Raw genomic sequence first — 17855 nt, forward strand, 5'->3', positions numbered from 1 at the left:
CATACTAAGGGGTTCAAAGCTCCAGTAACTTGCTCAGTTCCTTCCTCTTGGTGTAGGAATTATGCATCAGAAACAAAATAATGTGACCTAACATTATGCCACAAAGACACATGCATGAATTTCACTGCACACATATAATGGCAAAGTCACTGGGGAGATACAGATGCCATGAAGTGGGCATCTTCCCATTGCAGATGAAGATGGTGGTCTTCTGGAAAGCTACAAAAGAGAGAGCGCTCAACTGCTGCTCCATGACTAATATAATTTGGCTCATTCTCAGTAAGACACTGCTTGATACAATAGAACAACATGCGGGTTTCAGATGGCCTGGCTAAGTACAACTTGGAGGAGAAAACCAAGATTTTTCTAAGCTTTTCATCCCAGTTCCTTCTGATTTGAGGTCCCAGTAACTCTCATTAAAGCACTCAGTGTGCTGATGCCTTGTCAGGGTCAGGAATTTGGGTTTTTGAAAAACAAACCATGCAACATTTTTAACAAGTCAAACTCCAAAGAGAACTCTTGATGTTTTAGATACACACTGGGCCTAGATGACCCTGAACAATATAGCATGAGATCACTAGCTTGAGAAACTACCAACCAAAGGCAAAACTTGGTCCTTCTGCATGAGCAAAATAAATCTGAGGCAAGTACTACGTTCAGTCAGGAAACTAATCCCGCTAGCACCTGAAATGTTGAGACAAAGAGGGATATTTAGGCAAGGCCATCAATATAGCATCTGTACTCTAATGCTGGTCTAAAAGAACAACCCTCTCTTCTCCAAAACAAAATACAACAAACAAGAAAAAGCCACGAAGCAAAACAAATAATATGATAAAAATAAGGAATAAAAAGATCACAACAGTGATCTTTCTAATTGTGTCCTTCATCTGAGAGTTGCTACGAGCAGTCATAACAGCACTTTTAAGAACTGTTTCCTGAAAAATGTGGATTTCAGCTCTTGTATTTAAGGTTTTGCCTATTACAACTGTCTGCCTTATTTAAACATTACATTTTAATGCTATCTTGGCCTTAATAATAGATTTCATGATGAACTCCACAGGCTACATGTGATTCTGTGGGGGTAAAAAAAACCCCTACCCCAGCGTTGTTAGTACTTCTCATACATTTGGTGGCCCTTCATGTAAATTTTGCTAGAAACAGCCAGTATAAACATCTGATAACTTGACAATCATCTTCTGAAATTTTCTTGATTCTTGTTCTTGATTTAAACAAAATGTTCATCCTTAGGTTCAGAATTTATCCTCAGGCCACAGTTCCTCATGCAGTTATGCACAAAATGTTACCTCCAGAAAGCAGAAAGAATGGATGTAGTTACCGGATTAAGTCAAGCAGTGCATCTGCAGAGCTCATGATGGGCTTTCCGCCCTCTTCAGTGCTCTCCTTCTGTGCCGCTCCGCCAGGATGGATAATGGAGACCATAATTATTCCCACAATCACAGCCACAAATGTTGTCCACAGGTAGTAAGTGACGGTTATGATACCTAATCGACTGGAAGTCTTGGCATCCAGGGCTGCTAGTCCAGACATTAAGCTGTGGAAAGAAAACACATATAGTATCTTTTGCATAACATTAATGTTGTTGAAAACACAATTTCCTAATTATTCCAGTTTACCTGCTTCTCTCAGGATTGCCTACATATCAGTGTTTTCAGAAGCCTGCCAGTAACAGCCTCTGTGTCTATTGTCATGTGAGATCCTGGTTATATGAAGGAACTTGCAAGCTCACATGGGGACTGAATCCTGTCGACTGTTCCTTGAGGATGGAGGGACAGTTTTACATAACCTACACGTGTGATGGCTCAGTTCACAGGAGCAATGGCAATAATCAGTCCTACAAACTTAGGTATGAAACTCTACACATAATTTTACAGAATCAAAGAATAATTCAGGTTAGAAGGGGCCTCTGAAGGAAATACAGTGAAGCCCCTTACCCCTTCCTGTGTGAAGCCGGATCATGGCTTCAAAATGAAAAACACTAACGCGCAATATATTTTTGCTTTACCAGTGGGCATACTGAGGAGCGGACTGTCATTCAGTGTGTCTCCAGTGGAAGCGGAGACAGTGTATGGCGTGCAGAGGAAACTCCTTCATGGGCAGGTGTGGCTGCACAGTGGGGAGCAAAGAAAATGCTATGGTCACTTCAGCCTTTTCTGTCCTCTTTAGCTCCCTGCCCACCACTGCCAGAGGATGACCAATGTCCATCCTCTTGCTCATATAGCTTGCCTCTGCCAAGCTATGCAACCCCCCACCAACTGCTTTAGCTCCCACTGACGCTCTTTCATAGCCAAATTAGACAGGGCACTGTTTGGTCCCTGAACTTACTCCAGGCTGCTTTGATATAGACCCTGACGCTGTTTCCAAGTAACCCGGGAATGAAATTTGAGTTTCCAGTGACACCAGTGTTGCCTGGGGCTTTAAATTGAGATTTTTCTTTAAATAATTCTCTGTAAACTCTTCAAAGCATGGATCTCAGGAAAACTGCAGGTGAAGTAAAATACCACATTTACTATGTGGTGTGCCCCACTGTCCAGCTTTCTCATCAAAAGAGAACCATTTATCAGGCCTTTCCTCATAAATAGTCATTTACTAAGCTGTACCTCCTTGAATGAGATCTCCTTGACCTCACTCTGCTGAGTGAGGTTGTCTAGAGCCAATGCTAAAGTGCAGCTTAACCTTCATAGTAGATTTAATGAAATCAAATGGGTGGGATTTAGTGCTCAGGTTCCTGCTATCCACTAGATTAATTAAGAAAATGTATTGCTTTTCTGCATTGCCAATCTCTCATCAAGCATGGGTTTTGTTAACACTATAGGAGCAAGGGGAAACACTGCTTGCACTGTAATATGGATCATTTAGAAAATGAACATCTTGATAACTCTCACTCTTGTAACCATTGTTCTTCCCTCTCTTTTATCATTGTATTTGATAAAAATTCCACCTTTCTGCATGTCTATAAAGCACTGTGTACAAACACAGCACTACATACTAAAAAAGCAGTAGCAGCAATGACACTTAGTTCCTTTGCATTTCCCTTGGATGGGTCCATACAGAATAGTAAATATTTTAAAACATATTTTTGATAGAACACTTGAGGTAAATACATTTATCTCAAATTAAAGTGTTAGTTTTCTGTAAAACAACCTCTGTGTTGTTTCTTGAATTCTAGGACTGAACTCTTCTCGCAGAGTGAGGTTCCACAGGCCATTGAGCCAGTTCAACAGCTTGTTGATGCCCAAAGGAGATACCTATATTATACTAGACTGAGCACTGTTCCACTCCTCACCCTAACCTTCCCAGAAAAAAAAAAAAAAAGGAAAAATGAAAATCAGGTTGATTTTTCACTAGCTGGATGTTTTTCACGGTAATAATTTTCAGTGTTCTTTATAGACATATTATGCAGGGAAACAGACACTAGTGGTATGAAGGCCTGATGGTTGACCAGCAGATCTGTAACTTGTGGGTAGGACACCATGCAGAGTGATGACTTGGAGAGGGCACTACCGAGGAGACAGACAATACCCTTCTCTTCCTGGTACTGCCCTGAAGCCACTCTCAATGTGGTAGAGCCACACTGTTTCTGTTATTCTTGATGTCACGTTGTGTTTGTTCTACAGAACAATGGAGAAATGAACCCTGCACGTAGCGCTTGAACTGTCTTGACTGTCCACCTGAGAAGTATGTCCAGAAGTATTTAGGGACAAAAATCCTAATGAAATATGTCCAGTGGTTCATGTCCCTTTGGGGGTTCTACCTCAGCCTCAAGGTGGTGGGCGGTTAGGATCTGGGAAGATGTTGTACAGCTAGAATCTAATCATACATTGGCTCTTAGGTGACAAATCCTGAGGGGGCTAATAATGAGATTGCTCTGTCTTGGGGATATTCATTAACAAGATCATCATCTGTAATGAGATTATCCTGTCACCAGATAGAGTCATGCTCAGTTCATGCTGTGATGAGAAAGTCCTCAAAAGTAATTAACTATGGAGGTGCAACAGGGGTAACTGTGGTGTGACAGAAGCATGAATAAAGGTCTGGGTTCAGACAAAGCTCTGTGTTTTTCATGGCCTGCAACGCTCAGTTTTAAGGAGGGACCAGTGCAAGCAAAGACACTGGAGGAACACTGGTCATGTCCTTTTAAGCAATCACTCAGAATTATTTTCAGAAATAAATGTCTGTAAATAGTATAAGAGAGTAATCGCTCATTAACTATTTTTCATTTGACTTCATATGTATGATGTCAGAGGGGACAGGACAGACGACATAAAGATTAAGAGATGTTTTGATTATCACAGTTATTGTATGAAGTAGGTAATACACAGTTATATCACAGGATTTCCTCACCATTGATCTCTAGAGCTCTAACATTCACATAACGTAGTCGAAGAATGACAAGAAAAAATACTTTTCTTATTTGCTAGGGAATAGGGAAGTCAGGAAGAATAAGCTTCCACATGGTTTAACTTAAGATCACTGTATCATGTTCAGGTTTTCCCTTTAAATCTAATTTTCATCAGACACTCGGTTACATAAAAACTTCCCCAACAGTTTCCTAAGCTGCTTCTAAGACTGAACAAAGATGTTCCCATGCCATCCACTACTAGATTCTCATAAAACATAATGGAATGAAAAGCAGTGTACCTTTAATACTTGTCAAGCCTCAGAATCTGGTTAGGCTTGAAATAACAGGACAGATATTTCATTCATAGATTAAAAATAATTTGACTCCCTATGGAGATAAGTAGCTTCCACAGGCATGTTTCATGTGTAGCTTCCATAACATGTTTTAATGACTGCCACATGGACAAAACAGGATTAAGACAATGAAAAACAATCTGCACCTTTTCTGAATAATTACAGTACATCTCACTCACTTAACCCGTCTGGCAAAAAAAATTCCACAAAAGTGTAATTTCATATTGAGGGACCATTTCTTAATTTGTATAGAAAAAAATGATGTCAGGCCTAAAGCTTCCAAAATATGTGTTAATGAGTTTTGGATGAGATATTAAGTCTTCTAGTGCAGGATTTAAGTGAAATCTCTGATTACTATGATTTAAAGGTTTCTTGCACCTTGCGTTGAAACATCTGCTGCTGGATATAGAAACAGACACCATAATAAAGTAAGTAGCTCCATGACCTCTTTCTCTCCTGCATTGATCGTTCCAATTACATGTAAAAATCATCCTCCTGTGGCTTTTCTTTCTGCTGTCTAGAACAGTCTGCTTCATTTTTTTTTATTCTATCTTGTTTAGCCAACAAGTGCTGGATGAAAATTGTGTATTCTCAGAGACTACACATAATTTGAGGAATAGCCTCCAAAATTGTTGTACCTGCAGTATATCTGTGCAAATATCTGTCCTATGGTCCTTAGATGTCTATCGCTTTCAGGCCTCTTCAAAGTTGTGTTTTGATAACCTGAGGATCTCTACACAATGCAAACCTGATGCTCCACAATATTTTCATGTTTACAATCTTTCTAAGGTTTGTATTTTTATTCTTAACAAGTAAAAGATATCTGTTTTTTTACTGGGATTTAGGTAATTCTAAATCTACTCTGTTTTGTTTTCTGGGAAATAAGTTTTTCTGATGCAGCCAAATCTGTCTTGTCTCTTCTCTGGACTTTCTAGACACATTTTTATTGGAGAAAGAAAGTCAGAAAGGCAGTAAACCAAATAGCAGCATTTTAATCAAAAGATTGATACGGCCAATAATTCAAAAAAGTTTATTTACCTGCAGCATTTTAATGGGACAGATATTTAAGACAATTATTTCACTAAGACTTCAATTTGTTCATTGCTGATTGTTAGTAAATGAAAATCCTACTTTATCTAGGATGGCTTGATTAAAGTTTGTTTACTTTTTTTGGACAGTCTCCATGTTATTTATGAAAGGTTACAATAAATTATTTCTTTATGGGGTCCTTCTTGAGGGAGGAAGGTGAAGAGTGAAGCCAGGATCAGTGGAAGATCTAATGAAAGCCAGGTTAAGCTTTTAAGGGGAAACTAGAAACTTCCCCTTGTTGAGAAGACCTCAATAACTCCAGGAATTATTATTTTATGTGACTTGTTAAAAATGTAAAGTCAGTTACTTGGTTGTTTAAAATATTGGTAATAGTACAAACCAGTGAAACTATTAAGTAGTAAGTTTCATGTCTGCTTCAAGAGAAATCTCCATAAAACCCTCAAAACTGCTATAGCAATTTTGACATAATGAGGAAGGGAATTCTTTCAATATCTTGGAAATCTAACAAGTCCCATGCAGACAAGCAGCTAAACCCTTATGAGCACCCTCGGCTTGTTCTGGCTGTCAGTGAGGTGCATCAGAGTACTTATGAAGTATTTTATTTACAAATGAAAACAGAACTTTTTATCTTCTCTGCAATTATCTATTTTTTTCTGTTGCTCTCTGATAAAAGCACATTTTTTTACTTGTCTCAGGATCAAAACTTCTCTCCCCAGAAAGGGAAAATACAAGAAGCTGCTGTTAAGACCCCATTCTGCATGTTTACTTTGTCTTCCTCTCCACCAGAAGCCATCTGGATGTTGCTTTGAAATAGATGGATTATGGATAAAGTTATCAGAAAGGATTAGTGTGATTAGAAAGACATTAATCCTGTCAAGAAGTAATGGTCAAGTATTAACAACCAACGGTTGTTCCTAGAATCATGGTTGTTTTCATTCATCGCGTACCCTCCCTCGCATTCTCATTTTCTAATTGCACGCCGTAGAAAAGACCTTCCTAAGCAAGTTGTCCCAGTGAGGCTGGGAAGCTCCTCTAACAGCTACATTAGAGATGATTATATTACAGTTGAGCATCATGAAAGTGAAGTGCTGGCTTCACTAATGCTGCTTGATCATGCAGGCAGGCTGTCGCTTACCTTTTTGTCAAGGTCAGTGCCTTCAAGTTTCAACATGGTAATAATCTCCATTTCCACAGCACAAGCCATTTAATCATCTTAAAATGCTGTACTAATATAATCTAATACAATACAGCAAGGCTCTTTCTATAGTTTAATGCTTAATTTTGCTCTTAGTCTCTAGTGTAATCACAATTATGTCAGCAGTGAGAAAGAGGAATCAGAATGACTTTTTCTTTCCAAGATATTCGTTTGCTTTCTTCTAACATGACAGAATACCTAGAGCAAGACATGGCTGCAACAGAGAAGCCTGCTGCTCTCAGCACGTGCCAGAGTGACTGGTGGGAGGACCATAAGGACCATAACCTGTTCCTGTCTGGTTCACCCTACATGGTCTGCCTTTACTTACAGTGATGTAGTTTAGTTTTTTCATCTCCAGATGTTGTAACACACTGCACAGGAAAAAATGCCGCCTGCCCAGATATGTGCAGACAGCTAGTTAGCACATACACACATATGTAATATACAATTACATATTATAAACAATCAAGTGGCATCTTGGTTGGAATCTGGTGCCACCCTACACCTCCAGTCCCATCCACCCACTTTTGAGTGATGCCAGGACCTCTCATGTGCCATGACACCATTTGTCTAAGTGCAGAGGAAGATAAAATCCTGCAATAATCCGTGTTCACACCCCGAACTAAGCTGGATCAGGTAAGTGGTGTGCGCTTGTTGAGACAGCCATTTGTACAGATGAACACTCTTTCTGTGTATGTTTGTGTACAGTCCAGGCAGGCAATAAAATGACATCCCAGGCAGGCAATAAAATGACACCCAGGCTCTCTGTGAATTTCACTCAGACTCAACAGTTTTGTAGACCACCAGTGTACTAACAGGCTGATGCTGATCTGAACGCGACCGAGGAACCATCATGCTCACTTGTACTCAGCGGAATAATCCCCAATGCCATGTATTAGTAAAAGTTTCATAGTATTACAGCATGATTTTCAAAGGAGATGAGACGTCTAGAATCCTCCTGAAGGCCCAGGGATTTACTAAGGTTTGCCTCCTTTGAAAATCAAGTAATAGGAAACAGCACTTTTAAGGTTTAGATATCTTGATATAAATGAAAATAGTGTCTATGCTCAAAAAAATGAATACAAAAAGTGGAAGCTGTTTAACAAATAGGACCATTCAGCAGTTTCTGTATGGTTAGATTATCAGTCGTAAATAGCACTTGAAATGTGAATCAACTTTTCAGAGCGCATAAGTATATAGCTATTTTACTAAACACAGTGGAAGCTCAAAGGTGTCAGGCATGATGGAAAGTCTGGCTCTTGATCTTCAAACAACAGCAAATGAACAATATGTTAGAAGATCTTGCTGTCTGTAATACACTATTTGCAGTGATTGTGTTTAATTTTACAGCTAGGCTGTTGGAAAAGGAACTGAAATCTACAAAAGAAACCAAATCTACATTTCTAGTACATCATAACATGCAGCTTTTTGAGATTCTGTTTTTTAAATAATGCTTTATATTTTATTTACCCAAAACGTTGAGGTCTCCTTTTCCTTATTATCTAACACTTGTAACTGTTAACGATAAACTGACATACATAGCAAAAAACCCGCCAGGAATTCACACCATGCATTGTATTTTCTTAGTGTGCAATAGGAAATTTGTTTTTATGGACTTATGTAAACAAGGTAGGACTTTGTTTCAGGACACAGTGAAGATCAATGTCTGATCAATGGCCATTCTGTCACTGCTTCCTCCCAAATAGCCCAATATGCAAAGCTGCTGCGGTACATCTATGAATGCTGGAGGGGACGAACAGCAACTTGTCATCACTGACTGAGAAAGGAGATCTGAGACACTGTAGTATAGCTCATGCAAAATTCAGGCTGGCTTGTTGAATTTAGCTGTTCTGATTGATTAAAAAAAAAAAGGTGTTGACTAAATTCAAAGGTCAGGATGCAAATGGAACAAAATTATCTATTAAATATGGCTGTGTAGCTTCACATCTGTGGAAAGAGTCAAGAATCTTAGTAATACTTGTTTTTCTGTTCTGTCAGTTCTTTCAAGTGTTTTTAGATTAAGAAAAGGGCAAAAGGATTTGAAACACAAATGTGGATTATAAACAAATGTCAGATTTATTCAACTGTTTATACTTCATACATGTTTCTACCCTAAGGAAACAGAGGGAATCCAGCCAGCCCCTCAAGCTTCACACGTCATTGCCATTTCTTTTACAAGACACCAAGTACTTTAGAGCTCTTAGAGGATCACAGAAAAATTCTGTCAGATCACAAACTGCTCATACCCCATTTGTAATCACTTCAGTGCTTTCCACACCCATTCACTTGGTGACTGTAGATGTCTATTGCACCTCACTAGATCCCTACTGACATCACCTAAATACTTTGTACTGAGTTGGTCCAATATTGTCATTATGACATCCGTAACTCTGCACCATGTCATTTTTCACCGAAACGGTTTGGACTTCTAAGTTGCACAAGCAAAAGGAAACACTAGAAGACAGTATGGGATCTGACCATTACACTCCGGATTCCTAACCACAGATAAGAATATTGATAATGTTACAGATTATAATGTAGTGAAACTTCTGAAGATGTCTGAGGCATGGAGGAGGGATTCTTAGTAAGGCTTCCTAAGAAGGTAGAATGGAATTTTATTCTACAAGCTCAGGCAATCTCAAAGTATCCTTTGGGGAACTTTTGGGGTAATCTGACATGAGTTCTTCAATATAATAGCGATACAAATAATTGAAAGTAGTATAATGGTGCTGAGTGAGACTGCTCTCTGACCAGTTCTTCTTACCCTTGGGTAATCCTTTCGGTTTCACCCAAGTACTGTTTTGCTTTTCACTCTACTGAAAGTAAATATATTTATCGCCTCTTGTCATCTACTTAAAACTTACATCTCCAGACTGACTTTCTCCACAATAATGACTGTAGGTCGCATTTCCTAGGAAAGGGCTAACAGGTTGTTCTCACTGGGGTGAAATTTATTTTTCTTATTATTTACATGGCAGGTAGTTCAGAAGTGGGACATTATACATGCTTTACATTATCATTCAGGTACCCCACAGATTTTCCCATACTAACCCAGCAGAAGGTCTACCCCCCTCTCTTGGGGAAGACCTCTTCCCAAGTGCCATTATTTTTCTATTGGCAAGGTAACACAGGTGAAATAGAGGGAAAAATCCAGAGTCTAATAATGTGAAGAAAAAGCCCCGTGTTTCCAAGAGCAATTTAATTCTATGGGAAAATACAGCTGCTTTGGTACATTACAAAACATTGTTCTGAGCAGGTTCCTCAGAGAACCATAGGCAGCGTTTTGCAGCTGCTCCTCAACACTTCACTGGATAATACAGTACATAAATTTGATTGCACTTGATTATGCCCTGGTTTGGCAGCTGCACAAGCATAAGAACAGAGCGACTGGTACTTACAAAAGAAATACCAGAGGAAATAGTTTAACTCTTACCTAGCAGAAAAGACCAAGCCAAAACTGAGCAGAAGCTTATGTTATCTATCCTTTCCTGTACAGTCTTCAGTTAAATTATGGGAATTTCTCAAGACAACATAGAAAATATCTCTCAGTACCAGAAATGGATTAGAAGAAATAGTACTGCACATATTACCATTCATGTAAAACCAGTATTTTTGAGCAAATTAATTTTGGCTGTCCTCTTGGTTTAAATTTAAAGATAAACAAGAAAAAAGGTAGATTTCATGGCCTTTTAGAGATCTATATTTTCCTTCTGAATGACATTATATTGACCATACCAGACACTGATTTATAATCATGGTAGGAGATTTAGATTGCATTGAGTTAAATTTTAAAATTGGGTTAAATTTTTCATCCCTAACAAAGTGTAAGCTTAAGTAGTAAAACCAAAAATAATCTCCAGTCTGTGGTCTATTACCAGTTTCATCTACAGCAACCAAAACAGCACCCAACACCACTTACCCAAGCTAATGGTCTGTCTCACAGCGTGCTTTTAACCAAACCCTGAACTCCCAAAGAATATACTGTTGCTGTGAAGTTATTTAGGGTATGCCTGCACAGACAACTGCAGGCAGACATGAACTCACTCTGCCTTCACTCTGAGCTGCCAAGACTGGTCTGGAAGCCATAGAGCCACATTAGTCCTTCGCGGAGGAGCTTGGGCGCAAAGCCACACTAATGCGGCTATACGCCTTCCGGTGGGGATCTGGCACCGGTCTGCCCAGTTTGGCTCATGGCTAAATGAGCTCACATCTGCTTGCACCCAGAGCATCTCCACACACTCTTGCACAGTTTAGACAGTTGTCAACTCTTCAAACGTAACTAATGAGTCCTGAGAGGCGGAATTTGGTACGGCACAGTACAGCTGAACGACGACCGAATTGCATTAGAACAGAATGAGCAATGTTTTTCATTAGTGGGATGTTAAAATGCCAATGCATTCCCCAAATCAGAAGGCTGTGGAAAAAAAAAAAATTATATGGGGAAAAGGATACTATAAAGGAGTAGTTTCTAATTAAATGCTAGGCTTTAACAGCATGAGTAAGAATGACCCACTCAGGAATCGAGCAGAAGGATAGGGGATTACCAGAACTGATGGAATTATGGACAGGAATCCCCTTAAAGAAAGACAGTTCTATATTTAGCATATCATATTTAATTCAGCAACAAAACCCCAATAGTAACAAATATTTATTACTACCCCCAAATGAGCCTTCAAATAAATATAACATTTTATTAGCATACATTTGCTTGTGTCAGGCACAATATACTCAGAGAAACGAGCTTTATAATTTTAAAAAATGCAGGTCAAATTGGTTACTTAGATTTGACTATGAAGGGAACAATCTTTCTTTAACAGATTCTGCACATGGAAAAGGATCAAATCTCTGCTACTCATTATTTCTTAAACATCTAGAAAATGGTCAGTGGTAAATAAATACTAAATGTAATAATTATCTAAGCTTAAACATAAAAACCTGCTTTTCTAAAGGGACTATTCACTGGGCTGACAAGCCTGTTAGACAGCCTTCACAATTCTTTCCCACAAATAGTCTCACTGCTCACTGCTAATCATAGCCTTAGAAAACTGGGCCCTGTTACCAGATAAAAGCTTAATCATATAAATAAGGAGGGTGTTGAAATAAAGGATGCAATATTCTATTACATATAGTTGTATACATATAAGACAAAGAGAACTCAACAGGTTCAGCTGGTGTAAACCCGTGTAACTGGCTTTAGCCTGCTTTCCTGAAGCAGCAAGGCTTATGGAGTCAAACTCCGTGCGTGTGAGAGCCCTTGCTCCCGCACCTCTGCCTTTCCAACAGCAAGGAGAGTTCAGTGTCCTCTCTGGGGTAAATGTCGCAGTATAAGCTCTCTGCCTACTGGATAGAATCCATGTCACAAAGAAGCATTATAAATGCCTCAGCAGTGGCAAATTTTTCAGTCAGAGTTTGCAGCTTCTTCAAAACCTCAGCCACAAGAAGATGTGAAAAAAACCTCCCCCCAAACCATAAATCAATGCAGTTACGCTTACTGAAAATCAACTTTCTGGCCCTATGGAAGTCAATCAGTAGAAAACTGGTAACCTGAGATGAAGACGATGGGGCAGGGAAGAGGCACAAGGACAAAGATGAAGGAAGGTGACAGCCCATGAGTTACGGCACAGTCCCTGCCAGCATGGCTGGCCTGCGCTTGCGCCAGCGCCCACCCTGGCACTGCTAGCACAGATTTGGTCAGAGGGTTTATATTATCTTCAGCAAATGTGAGAAGATATTAATGGGAAAGTTGAACTTTTGTTCCTCTCCCAGTTGTTTGCTTCATGCAGAGCACAAAGACTTTGACATCAGATTTGATTATTTCAAGCATTTAAGAAGCTGAGAAACTAAAGTGATGCACAGCTATCTCGGCCAATCAACGTGTCCTGAAAGCACCACCTGCAAGTGAAGAATACACGTGTGTGCAAGTTTATAATTAACCATAGCAAAAGAGAGTAGAAATGTTATTATTGTCTGGGTAGGCAGCGCTATTAGAAATCGCCTTGGACGAAGGGCCTCCCAGATGCACAGGTCATCCCTGGGCTGGTGACTGAGCACCCACAACAACTCGTGGTTCCTCAGTCTTCCAGACGGAGCCACCTCCTGGCTACAGGGTGTAACACAGACTGAGCCTCCACACACGCCTGGAAACGCGTTAGATGGAAGGAAAGATGGTTCAACAAACTTGAGCACCTTGGGCCAGCTGATCGGCAGATGTCTGTCTGAAGACCTGGACCCATGTTTTTTTAAACATACCACAGGACTCACGGCAGGATGGCACTGAGATTCACCTCTATCACTGCCGCCTAGGCGTGCGGCTCTTTGAAAACCTAGGATATTTGCTGAAACCTTTTGCGTATAAGGGAGAAAATTTATTATTTGCATTGCAGTTGTCAAATGAGAATCAAGGTCTCTGTCCCAAAGAGAATCAGGGAACTTCAGATCTCCTGCAGTCAATCTTTCAGGCATCTTGAGGACATCCCCTTGTCCAGCTGCAGTAATAGCTCAGGCAGAGTGTAAGTGTAAGTCTGTAGCTATGAATTCAGATTTGGCTCCTATTCTCTCTGAGCTTCTTAATATTCCCATCCCCAGGTTTAAAAGTAGTATCCTATGTTTATACATATAATAAGTACTGTACATCTGGTAACTGCAGGATCTAAAATTTGGTCTTGTAACACTTGCTTCCTGAGTATTCCTAGGAAAGATACAAACTGTCAGACTAGTTTTAATCGCTTCTTTCTTTATGTTGCTAATAGAAACAGCATCCTTTGTTATGTGAGTACCTGTTCTCATCACTGAGAAGAACAAATTCTATACGTGAGACACTTGGTGGATACTAATAGGTATGAACAGGGCTAAACCTCTGGCAGAGGATGGGGGAAATCAATATATACTTCTTTTTAGAGTCATTGTATGATGCTATGAAGCTTATTTATGTAACCAGATAACTGAAACAATACCAACCCCCACCCTTAATGAAGGTTCATGTCACAACAAAAACAAAAGCTTGTGAAGGGCTCAGACTGGAACGCCAGTTTTACTGGTGGTTGCTTTTTCAAGATTTTTCTTTTCTTTTTGTGGGAAAAGAAAAAGTAAGACCCCAGGTGAGAGGAGATGTCAGGAACAGGTACGGGGGCTCTGGGATACAGCACTGCCAAGCGCTGGGGCAGAGCTGGGTAAGACAAGGAACTGTACATTGAAGCAACAGTCTCCTGTTGTTCGACTGATTTCTTTTGCATTCAGAACTTTTAAAACAAACACAGTTCAGCCAAAGATACCTGACTATATAATCAGTTTCTCTTTCCTAATGGATACAATCTGCAAAGTTCCTGTTTTAATTCTCTGACTATCAGGTCAAAAGAGGGTTAGTACAAATTTTCAGCCACTTCTTTTTAAAGCTGGATTTGTGCTAGTGACCTATAAATGCAAGATTTTCTACTCTATTATCAGCCTTTGGAGCCACACACTTGCCAACTTTTACTTCTGACACAACCCTTCAAGATAAACTCTGGACTTTGTGACAGTGTATTTTGCACTGAGTGCCTCTTTCAACCCTCCTTTCTCACTTTAACTTTTCTTTACAAGTTTTGTTTTTACTTGTTAGTTCAAGAAAAAAACTTGCTTTAACTTCAATTAAGAGAGTAAAATTAGAGCTTGGTGCTGTACCCCTGGCTTTTGTAAACAATAATACAGAGTAATTTAGAAGATGATTTAAATGTTGTTGCTCCCACAGGACAGACTGAGAATATTCCAAATCCACAAAGAAATTTAGTTTAAATGTGTATGCAGACTGGTAAAAACACAGAGCACTGGTTTACTCATTTTATGAAAAATATATGTGGGAAATACTGTGCTTGTTCTGGGGAAAAAAAAAAAAAAGGACTGTACAAGAATGTAATTATATCTAGAGTATTTTTTGCTTGCAAAACCCTGAAATTTCAGTATGCAATAGCAAGTGATGGTTAGATTGTTACACAGGGAGATAGACTCACGCTGCCTTACAATGAGAGGTAATCTGTTTCAAGATCTGTGAAGTTTCTTCTCTTTCTTCCCCAGAGGAGAGAGTCCATCAGTTCTAACAGTGCGGCTCAGAGGTTCGTTCCTGACACATCTGTAGGTAACCCAGAGCTATCACAGACTGTGTCAGAGCAGCTCTTCCCCACTGTGCTGCTTCTCCTCCCAGCATCTCTAAAAGCCAAAGGGATTTAAAGAACTATACATTTTAGGGAAGGGCATGTGACTCAGCTCTTACCCTTTTATGTCCTTACTACGTCACTTCCTCATGTGAGATTCTTTTTGTCCTTGGAAAACTCCCCTTTCACCTCTCAAAAAGAATCTAACATGTTTTGCCTTGACGTTCTCTAGCTACGCGGGACAGAACCAGGTATGAGTCTATAGTCATACTATGGCCAGTTCTCAGCATGCAAGCACCATGAATCAGCTTCATTCTGTGAAAAACCAGGAGAACATAGATGTAAAAGTATATGATTTAAAAATAAATTAATGCTGAGTTGTATTTATTTTCAGCAGCTCTTGGTGATCTGAAGCCTAGAAATTTATCTTTTTCTTAAAATGGAATGTGAGTTTTTGAGTTTTTGGCTTTTGTATTCAGTTCTAGAAGCTAGTGCTTTCAAGGAAAGGCACCAAAGAGTGCAAGATTTTTTTCTCAGATCTGGTTAGGTAAAGTTAGCTTTGTTACTCTCCATCTCTCCTTATGTCTTCTCTCAGCATTGGGCTGACAGCTTTTGGCCATCCAACTGGTATTTGTGATTGTAGACAGTTGGAAGACAAGACAAATTTAGAGGACAGAAACAAAAAAGCTATCCTAAATTATGCAAAGGCAGCTACTGTGCACCGTTCCTCAGCACCCGGATCTAGATCATTAATCCTGACACCAATAAAGTGGCACCACTAAAGGTTCTGCCTTTAATGTACTAAGAAATCACTTTCACTTCCAGCTGAAGCCAGGTACATATTATTAGTTCACTGGAGACATGTTGGTTTTATTTCAATATTCATCATACTACAGCACATCTCTCAAAGTACTGCAGAGGACTTCAAATTAACAGTGCTTTTTCATCTTATTTGAATGGTGTATTATTTAAATTGTTTAGATTTAAGGTAGGCTTTACTTATTCTATATATTTAACTTCAAGTCAGCTTAAAGCGAAAAGTCCTCCCGTTACAAGGAAAGAAGAAAACGTCAATTAAAAAACCAACAACATGGGTTTTAAAGAAAATAATACCTATATGAGGTATTGCATAAATGTTCCTATTGATTAAAAATATGTTCATAGCTCCACTAAAATACGAATATACAGCAGTCAGTAATGGTCCTGGCACTTTGACATGAATTCAGTTAAACCCAAAATAGTGGTGATGCCATGTCTCATTTAGGAAACTTAAAAAGTTACTGGAATAATCATTGTCCTCACTTACCTTGAGACAACCAGTGGGAGAATCAACATTTTCAGCATCCTCATCAGTAACTCACCAGGAAACTGGAAATAACTAATTTCCTAGAAATACATGGAGAGATGCTTATTGTTTTGAGATAAAGACTATCTGTCTTCATGAGTCCTGCTAGAGCTCTGGATCAGATAACATTGGTAAAATCTGCAGCTTTGGTATATAAGGTGGCAAAGATAGTAGGCTTTAAAAGATCATTTTAAAATTAATTAATTACATATTGTGTTGTAATTCAACAAAAACACACTACATTGTTCGTTCCTTTACAAAGGAAGACAAAAATGAAATATGCCATCTGTTGGGGACTACTGTTAATAGGTTGCCCTGAATAATCTCTTCATTCTGTATTTTGTGTGTTTTGCTAGATGTATGAAGCTACTGATCGGACATAAAAGATGTCCAGACTGCAGTTAGCAGTAGCAGAATGAAGAATTGTCTTAGTTTAGTCACATTTACTAAGTGCCATATTTTTTAATTGAGATTTATATTTTATGCTCAAACAATGTATTCAGCAATGCAAGTTGCCCCCTCTCTTCTGTCTGACCGACACAGCAGAAAGAAACGAGTACCTGCAAAGAGCTTAGCTGAAGTATGCTGGAGGAGAAAACCCAAGTGCCTTTAATGGTCTGTTAATGATGGCAAATCTCAAATTTATCAATACAAAACACCGATGGTGTAATATAATCATCTGTACCTCTGTACACCTGATGATGAAAAATCCTCCCAGTGTTTTCTTTAGACGGACATGTTCCAAGGTAATATAAAATCCAATGAATATATTGCACCTCCATTTTTTTACGGGTCTATATTAGATGCTACATTTCATCTAGCTAAACACCCACCCACTATTATTACCCCTACTTGCAACATTATAATATGCTTATGCTAGACTCACTAGGTGTCTTAAAGACCAGCAGCCCTTGCAAACGCATCGTTTGAGAATGTGTAAAAAGACCCAAAGAACAGTGTAGATTAACAAACAAATGAAATTAAATGAATTTAACAAACACACATACACGCGTTTTATCTTCAACAGTCCAATCCTGAAGTTCCACAAGTTGCTATGTCTTTTGTTACGTAAGTATGGTATTTTCTGTGTAGTGAAACACGGCCGTGCCACACATACCTGCTGGGAGAGCCGTCTCGTCCTCAGGAAGAATCCGAGAAGGCAGCCGATGGTGACCGACAACACCGAGAGAATGAGCAAACCATTTCTTTTACAAACATCCTTGATCCGAGCGAGGATTGCATCAAAACCCACTGCCATGCTGTCCTCCGTGCTCTTTGGAGAAGAATCAGCATCCCATGGGGAGAGAATTCACTGGCTCCTCTTGTTTGGGTAGACAGCTCTAGCTCTGTATAGATCAGATCAAAGCACTTCCAGTTCTGCTTAGCTGACCTGCAAGGTCACCCCTCTGCCAATAGCCACCAAGCA

The 17855-nt window shown here is 39.4% G+C and overlaps 1 protein-coding gene across 3 annotated transcripts in view; it reads right to left on the reverse strand.

Annotated features, from left to right (window-relative positions):
* The window catches only part of SLC1A7 (solute carrier family 1 member 7), a 59905-nt gene extending 42146 nt beyond the window's left edge, over positions 1–17759 (reverse strand). For 2 of the 3 annotated variants that reach the window (XM_074596685.1, XM_074596684.1), the window contains exons 1-3: positions 17547–17759; positions 16391–16470; positions 1337–1552 (exon numbers count right to left, since the gene is read on the reverse strand). In XM_074596685.1, the coding sequence (XP_074452786.1) occupies positions 1337–1552; positions 16391–16470; positions 17547–17687 (437 nt within the window). In that variant the 5' untranslated portion in view covers positions 17688–17759. The remainder of the gene's footprint in view (positions 1–1336; positions 1553–16390; positions 16471–17546) is intronic. The other variant, XM_074596686.1, reaches the window with a different exon arrangement.
* Between the last annotated feature and the right edge of the window lie 96 nt (positions 17760–17855).

This window comes from Larus michahellis, chromosome 8, assembly GCF_964199755.1.
Source record: "Larus michahellis chromosome 8, bLarMic1.1, whole genome shotgun sequence".
Classification (NCBI taxonomy): Eukaryota; Metazoa; Chordata; class Aves; order Charadriiformes; family Laridae; genus Larus; species Larus michahellis.